The sequence below is a fragment of the Myotis yumanensis genome, unplaced genomic scaffold, assembly GCF_028538775.1.
Source record: "Myotis yumanensis isolate MYYU_CA2020_CCGP unplaced genomic scaffold, mMyoYum1.0.hap1 SCAF_8, whole genome shotgun sequence".
Lineage (NCBI taxonomy): Eukaryota > Metazoa > Chordata > Mammalia > Chiroptera > Vespertilionidae > Myotis > Myotis yumanensis.
In genome coordinates this window covers 4,194,294-4,202,204 of record NW_027223759.1, presented here as the reverse complement: position 1 = coordinate 4,202,204, position 7,911 = coordinate 4,194,294, and the positions used below count along the sequence as shown (strand labels likewise).

At 49.5% G+C, this 7,911-nt stretch overlaps 1 protein-coding gene across 1 annotated transcript in view; it reads left to right on the top strand.

Moving 5' to 3' along the window:
• The first annotated feature begins 528 nt into the window (after positions 1–528).
• Positions 529–7,911, top strand: part of TMEFF2 (transmembrane protein with EGF like and two follistatin like domains 2) — a 233,164-nt gene continuing 225,781 nt past the window's right edge. Inside the window, exons 1-2 of the mRNA XM_070423265.1 lie at positions 529–1,047; positions 3,612–3,721. Of these exons, the coding sequence (XP_070279366.1) occupies positions 876–1,047; positions 3,612–3,721 (282 nt within the window). The 5' untranslated portion in view covers positions 529–875. The remainder of the gene's footprint in view (positions 1,048–3,611; positions 3,722–7,911) is intronic.

Sequence of the window (7,911 nt, the reverse complement as noted above, 5' to 3'; positions counted from 1 at the left end):
CAGCCCGCATCCCACCCGCATCCCGCCCGCATCCGGCTACAGGCAGGCGGCGCGCTCCCGCAGCCCGCGCGGGGCGCCTGCAGGGCGCCCTCCTCCCTGCGCCCCGGTCCCCGCTCGGCTCTGCCGCCACCGCCGCCCTCCCAGCTCCGGCTCCGGCTCCGGGGGCCGCCACCCAGCCGCTCGCAGCCCCGCCAGCGGTCACGCACCGAAGTGGGGCGCTCGGGGCGGGCGGAGCGAGAGGACGGGGGCGAACTAGGAAGGTGTGGGCTGCGCCCCCAGAAGCCTGCAGCTTTCGCTCGCGCCCTCCCCGCCGGGCACCATCCGGGCCAGCGCCTGGCCAGCGGGCCCCGCGGTGGCCGCCGCCGCCGCCGCCTCCTGGCACCTCCTCGCCGACCCCGCCCTCCTGGGACCTGCATCCCGCTCCGCCAATCAGCGCGCGCCTGCCGCCGCCCACGTGACCCCCGGCGGGCTAAGGACCTGCTGCTTCCCCAGCGCCGGAGGGATGCGGGCGGCAGAGCGCGAGCGGCGGCGGCGTGGCTGCGGGGCGCCCTGACTTCCCTCCGCCGACCTCCCCGGGCTCCCCTCCTCGGGCCCCGCACCCCGGCCCCCGGCCCCCGGCTCCCCGGAGCCCCCCCCTATGGCCGCGGCGGCCCGCGTCCCCGGCTTGGCTTCCCCGCGGACGCCCCGCTCGCCGAGCCGGGTCGCTGGATGTTGCTGAAACTCCGGAGACCATGCGCGGAGCCGGCCGCCACCTCGCCGCCCGGAGCCCCAGCCCCCGCCGCCCGCGGGATGCTCATCAGTAGCCCGCTGCCCGGCCCCCGCGACCGCCCGTCCCCGAGGAGCCGAGAGCCGCTGCGGAGCCGCGCCGACTAGCCATGCTGCCCGCCGAGTCCCCGCGGCCGGGCGGCGGCTGGACGCTGGGCGAGGGCGTCTGCTGGCTGCTGCTGCTGCCCGTCCTGCTGCTCCTGGTCGCCCGCCCCGCCAGGCTCGCGGCGTTCCCCACCTCCCTGAGCGACTGCCAGACGCCCACGGGCTGGAACTGCTCCGGTGAGTCCCGGCCCGACCCGAACCCTGCACCCGCGGGGAGCACGCGCCTCCCCGCCCGGACCAGCTCCGCCGGGCGCGCGGCCAGCCCTCCACCCCCCGGCCCCGAGCCCCGGAGCCGCCCGCCCTCCACCCGCGGGGCCCGGGGAGCTGCTCCCGGCCGCGGGCAGGGCGGGGGCGGGGAGGGCGCAGGTGTGGGGACCTCCGCATCCTTGCACTTGAATGCGGACGGCGCGGCTTTGGAGGGCGACTAAACAGGATGGTCCTGTGGACTTGCTGAAAAGAGCATCCGTCCTTGGGGAAACACTAACACCGAATCTTTAATATCCTTAAAGAAAGAAAAAGTCCAGCTAGAATGAGCTAGAAATAACTTTAGGAGAGAGAACCAACGAGAGAGCAATCAATCAAATGGTGACCGCAGGGACACGCTGATTCCTGGCGAAAGTGCAGCGAGGGCACCGGTCTCCGTTCCAGACCAGGTCTCTCAGATTCTAAGGAGCTTGGGTCTCCAGACATTCAATTTCTTCCTTCCCTCCCTCCCTTCCTCTTTCCTTCCCTTCCTTCCTCCCTCCTTCCCTCCATCCATCCATCCCTCCCTCTCTCCTTCCTTCTCTCCCTCCTTCCCTCTCTCCTTCCTTCTCTCCTCCCCTCCATCTCTCCCTCCCTCCCTCCTTCCCTCTCTCCCTCCCTCCCTCCCTCCCTCCCTCCCTCCCTCCATCTCTTCCTCCCTCCTCCCCTCTCTCCCTCCCTCCCTCTCTCCCTCCCTCCCTCTCTCCTTCCCTCCCTCCCTCTCTTCCTCTCTCCTTCCCTCCCTCTCCCCTTCCCTCCTTCCCTCCTTAACCCCTCTCCCTCCCTCTCTCTCCTTGGCTGCAAAAGACCTTGCTTGGGCAGCCCACAGACGCCTCTCCTGCCCTCCAAGCTCCGGGATGGCGCAGGGAAGTTGAGGAAAGAATCATTCACACGCAGGGCTCCCAGGCCGGGCATGGGCAGGACCGAGCCGCCGGCTCCGCGCCCCGGTGCAGGGAACGCGGGAGCGGGACCGACCCGGTGGGCAGGGCTGACCCCTTCAGTGCTGAGCGGACCTCCTGAGCGATCAGGCGATCTTCCTTCTCCCGGGGCCCTTCGGGGTCTGAGAGCCGGGCTTGGCCGACTTGGCTGGGCTGAAGCCTCCTCGTGGAGCCGCCCGCCCGGGTGGAAGTTGCCGCTCTCCTCTCCGGCTGCCTTAGCCTTTCCGAGTGAGAGTGGCAGCCCTTAGCGCACCCGGGAGGGTGCTGCGTGTCCCTTGGCATTTTCAGCTCCATCAGAAGCCGGTGTTGTCCCGCAGGTCTGGGCTGTGCTAGCTTTCGCAGGCGGGCATGCCATTTTCCAGCTTCTGTCCCTGTTCCTTCTGCAGCTGAGTGTGGCTGTGAATGGAGCGGCATTGGGAGCATGTATGTGAGCGGATGCGCAGGGAACTTTGGGGAGGACAGCATGACCAACTGTAACTTACAGGGCGAAAGAATAGAGCCCTGGGTTCTTGGTGATATAAATGACGCGAGAAAAATCACTGTGCATCATTGTCGTTTGGGCTCTGTAAATACCAGTTAAGACTTGCCACCCTATTTGGTTTGGGTCAATAGATTGCTTTGTTCTGTTGTTAACAATTTCTAAATTTGGCATTTTTCTAAAACTCAGCATGTTTTCTGTAACTTACTCCTGCGTGGTTCACGTGTGCATGTATGTCATTTTGGAAAGACGGATTCCCACTTAGCTGTCAGGAGCCTTATCATAGGAATATCAAACAACCTGCAAAATCAATTGTTTGAGATGTTGATAGCTTTGTAGTCCAACATGACCGGTTTGCTTCATCCCTCACTGGAGTATTGTTTTAGGGATCGAGGTTGGCGATGAAGAAATTCATTATTAGCCGGATATCTTAAAGGGATCTGCAGGAGCTAGAGAGAATGGGCTGGCTTTCCAGGCAGATTGTCAAGACCCGGGCACCCCACCCCTACCCCTGTTAACTTACAGGGGATCAATCTTCATTCGAGCCAGACAGACCATCACAGCAAACACTGCGCCTGTTTATCTTTATTATTTGGGGCTTTGTTTCCTCTTTGTCTGGAGAAACTCCAAATAAGGGGTTGTTTCAGACCGGAAAGCCAAAGGATGATTAAAGATGGAGAACTGGTGAAATGTCATTCAGAGACCATCACTAGTTCTCTTTAAAAATGTGGCCTGTGGGGGTCATAAACTATAGTTCACTTAATGAGAAAACAGTCAGGAAGCCAGGAAGCCAGTGTTGAGTATCCATTCAGCATTGTCAGTTTCAACCCAAGCTAAAATAAAAGAAAATAAAAGAGCACTACTAAAAAAAAAAGATATTAAAAGAGAAAGGCAATGTGAAAAAAAGAAACAAATATTGATTATTTAATTAGATTTTTTTTAAGGTTATCAATAGAATGACCTTGCAATACAGCTGTGGTTGTCCGAATTAACATTTAGGGTAGTTAAAGCTTCAAGAGACCACTGTTTTTGTTAAAGTCTATGACAGTTTTAATGACTGGAGTGTCCTCTTCACATTTGAGGCTACGACGACAGAGAAAATGACCTCTTCCTCTGTGACACCAACACCTGTAAATTTGACGGGGAGTGCTTACGGATTGGAGACACTGTGACTTGCGTCTGTCAGTTCAAGGTAAGAAGTGTGCTGTTGGCATCTTCTAACTCATTATTGAGGCTACCAAGCGAGGGTCTCCCTTTACAGCCCATCTCTTGGCAGTTTCTGGCTGTGCAGGCTAAAAGGCAAGCTGGCACCAAGCACAGGCACGGGGAGGGAGCCAACTGGTTTCAGGAAGGCACCATTTTTTTTTTTAGAAATGCCTGTGCCACAGTTAGACATGCCATAGAGGGAGAAGGTTCCAGGGTGTTCCTCTGGTGTGCCAAAGGAAAATCATGTGTCTATGTCTCTCCCGGCATGCATTTTATCAGTCAGCTCCTAGGGGTAATAGTCAACAGCCAGCGGAAGTGTGGACCTGGACTTTTGTTCCTTTTAAAAAATGTTTTATTTTATTTTAGTTTTTCCATCAACACTTGTCCCCTCTATGCCCTCTTCCACCCTCACCCCCACCCCCAGCCCCACCCCCACCCCCACCCCGGCAATTCCCACACTGTTGTCCATGCCCATGAGTTCTCGCTCTCTTTTCTTTTTTTGCTCAGTCCCTCTACCCTCACCCCTTGCCCCAGGAGCTAGCTACCTCCCCTCTATGAGTTTGCCTCTATTTTGCTTGATGGTTCAGTTTGTTTATCACACGCCATAGGAGTGAAATCATGTGCTATTTGTCTTCCTCTGACTGGCTTAATTTCACGTATTGTTCCCGTTTGATTGGGGCTACCAGCCTTGGAGCATATTGCACTCTGTTTGAATGGTCTTCGCTCTTACTATCCTGGCAATCTGGTGAAGTTTTTAAATGAACTCCTTCGTACTGTGACTTCAGAACGATTGTGTTAGTTTGGGAAATCATGGAACTTGTTCATATGTGTCAATGCACCATGGGTGCCATATGCAATTATAAATGAATCTCCCAGAAATCCCAAAGAGCACAGATAGCCACAAGTGATTTCATAAACAGGAGAAAGATGGCCTTTGCTGCATGTTAAAAAAATAAATGCAAATAAAAAGAGGAGATTGCAGCACTGTTGTCATCAAAACTAGATTATCAGTAATTATTAATGATAGAACTATTAATGTCATTATTATAGTCATCATCTAACAAATGCTTCCTGCCATGTAAATTTTATAAACCTTCATTTCTCTCAAAATGTTTACATGATCATACGGAACTTCAAATATCACACTAATGTCTTATATTCACCTTTGAGTGTTACGGAATTATTGTAAATACACATGAATTCTCACATAAGGTTCAACCAGGAAATATTTGCATTAATAAAACTATATAGGTAGGATTGGGGAAAACTTTTTTAAGATTGTAAAAGCAATTAGTAAGGATATAGAACAAATAAGAACATTAAACATCAAGTTCAGGTCTTAATGTTTGTTATAATAGGTAATATTTAGATTATTGATGAAATTTAAATATTTTAGATTGAATTCAATCTTCCTGTGAGAGAGATAAGAGAATTCACAATGAACTATACTTTGGTTTATAGATAAACTAAAAGCTTCTTGGATATTATTTTTTTCTTTCTAAAAAAAGCACAATAAAATTGATACTTGTAAAGCACACTACCTCCTGGGGGGTGAGCACTGCTATGACCAACCCTAATCTTGTAGACCAGCGGTTCTCAACCTGTGGGTCACAACCCCTTTGGCGTTTGAACGACCCTTTCACAGGGGTCGCCTAAGACCATCCTGCATATCAGATATTTGCATTACGATTCATCACAGTAGCAACATTACAGTTATGAAGTAGCAACGAAAATAACTTATGGTTGGGTCATAACATGAGGAACTGTATTTAAAGGGCCAGAAGGTTGAGAACCACTGTTGTAGACCGTTCCATAGTGTTAGAAACATATTCCTGCATGTTTAATATGCTTGTGACACCACCCAGTTGGTTTCCAGCCACAATGAACAATGTAATGGTGTTCTTTCAATGAGCTACATACTAGTAAGAGAGATAGAACATGAGAATCTCAATTCAGACTTGCCCCAAATGTTAACTGAAGGGAAAATACAATTGAACAAATCATTAAAGACCCACAGAATTTGGTGGATTTCTTCCACTTTCAGTGTGTGATTCCAATAAATGTGTCTTATTTTCATAACCAAGGGTAGCCATAAGAAGTGAGCTCATATACAGTGTATAATGAATCAAGAAGAATGTTCCTGAAATGGAGAGTGATAATTCTACAGATTCCGAAAAGAGTGGGGGGGTGGGGGGAGGAGTTCACAAAATTCTGGAGGATGCATGCTACTAAAGGAAAATGTACAATTTTCTTATTAAAGGAATGGTGTTCATTTTTCAGGTTCCACAAAAGGTTTTGGTAAAACTTTTATCAACAAAGAGATTTGTGTTTTTCATTCGTTGGTCAGCTAGCTAAATATGTGATGAATTTAAACAGTCCTTGAGTGTAATAGATGGAGGGAGGGAGGACTGCAAGTTTGAATACGAAATGAGAAATGTAAATGTTCTTTTCCTAGTGCCTGTAGCACTTTAAGTTTATTGCTAGATCACTACTGCCATTAGTTTATGCTTTACAATAGTTGTCAGTGTGTCAGGAGAAAAGAAACATTTTCTTAGTGGAATATTTAGGCTCTGCACCTACCAAGAATCTACAATGGCTGAATTCAGTTGAAGATCAAAGAAAATGAACAAGTTGTACAAAGTATAGAAGATAGGCTATTTTGGGCTAAGAGTATCTGGAGTCAGTCTTTTCCCAATACTTTTCAATGGATTTGAGTGTTTTTATTTAATTCCCTGGTATCTGATAGAGCAGTGGTTCTCAACCTTCCTAATGCTGCGACCCTTTAATACAGTTCCTCATGTGTGGTGACCCCCAATTTCATTGTTACAAATTGAACATCATAGTGATTAATCACAAAAACAATATGTAATTATATATGTGTGTTCTGATGGTCTTAGGCGAACCCCTGTGAAAGGGTCATTAGACCTCCAAAGGGGTCGCGACCCACAGGTTGAGAACCACTGTGAGAGAGAGATTTCCTGAAAATCTATTGTCCTATGTACTATTCTGAACAATAAAAGGTCATAATTCTTTCATTCCATTAGCATACACACTATCATCTTTTTGGCTGAGAGATAAATTTCAAAGAGAAATGGGTGTATGTGTATATAATCTAAAATGTTTTCCAATTTAGATTTTTATTGGAGCACTAAAGTGAACATGTAGTTCCTTCATTTCTTTAATTTTTATTTTATTTAGTTATATTTATAATTGAATTGATTGGGGTGACACTGATTAACAAAATTATATAGGTTTCAGTTGCATGATTCTACAACACGTCCTCTGCACACTGCAACGTGTGTTCGCCACCCAAGTCAAGTCTCCATCATTGACATTTGTCCCCCTACACCCTCCTCTGCTACCCCACCTCCTCTGCCCCCCAACCCCTACAAGTGCCACACTGTTGTCCGTGTCCATGAGTTTTTTTCTCTTTTTTTCCCTTTTTTGCTCAATGCCTTCTCCCCACTCCCTCCCCCAGCTGTCAGCCTGCTCTCTGAAAGGAGCCAGTCAGAGAAAAGACAAGCGCCACAGGATTTCCCTCGTATGTGGAATCTAATGAACAAAGCCAACTAACAAGCAAGATAGAGGGAGACTCACAGACAGAGAGCCTTCACCTCTTTTCTAACTTACAATCAATGTATCCTCCCTTCAAACATATTCCAATGGTCCCTGTGTCCTGGTGGGAATGAAACCAAGGGTAGCACTGAACCCTAGATACTATGCCTTTTCCCATATATACATACCTATGACAGTTTAATTTATAAAGTAGGCACAGTAAGTGATGAGCAGCAATAACTATAACAAAATAGAAAAATTAAAGCATAGACTGTAGTAGAAGTTACCTTCATGTTCTGTCTCTCACACACAATGTCTTGTACTGTATTTACCTTATCACGTAAAGGAAGCACTTTATGGCATATCCGGATTGCCAGCATCACCCCTGTTGTGCTTGAGGCCATTTAGTAAAATAAGGGTTATGTGAACACAAGCACTGCGATACCCCAGCAGTTGAGCTGATAACCAAGGTAGCTACTGAGTCACTAATGGGCAGGGAGCCACTGGACAAAGGGATGATTCACACCGGTGGTGTGGCATGGGTTGGTGTGAGCTTTTATCACGCTATGCAGAAAGGCACCCCATTCGAAAGCAATGAATTTTATTTCGAGAATTTTCAGT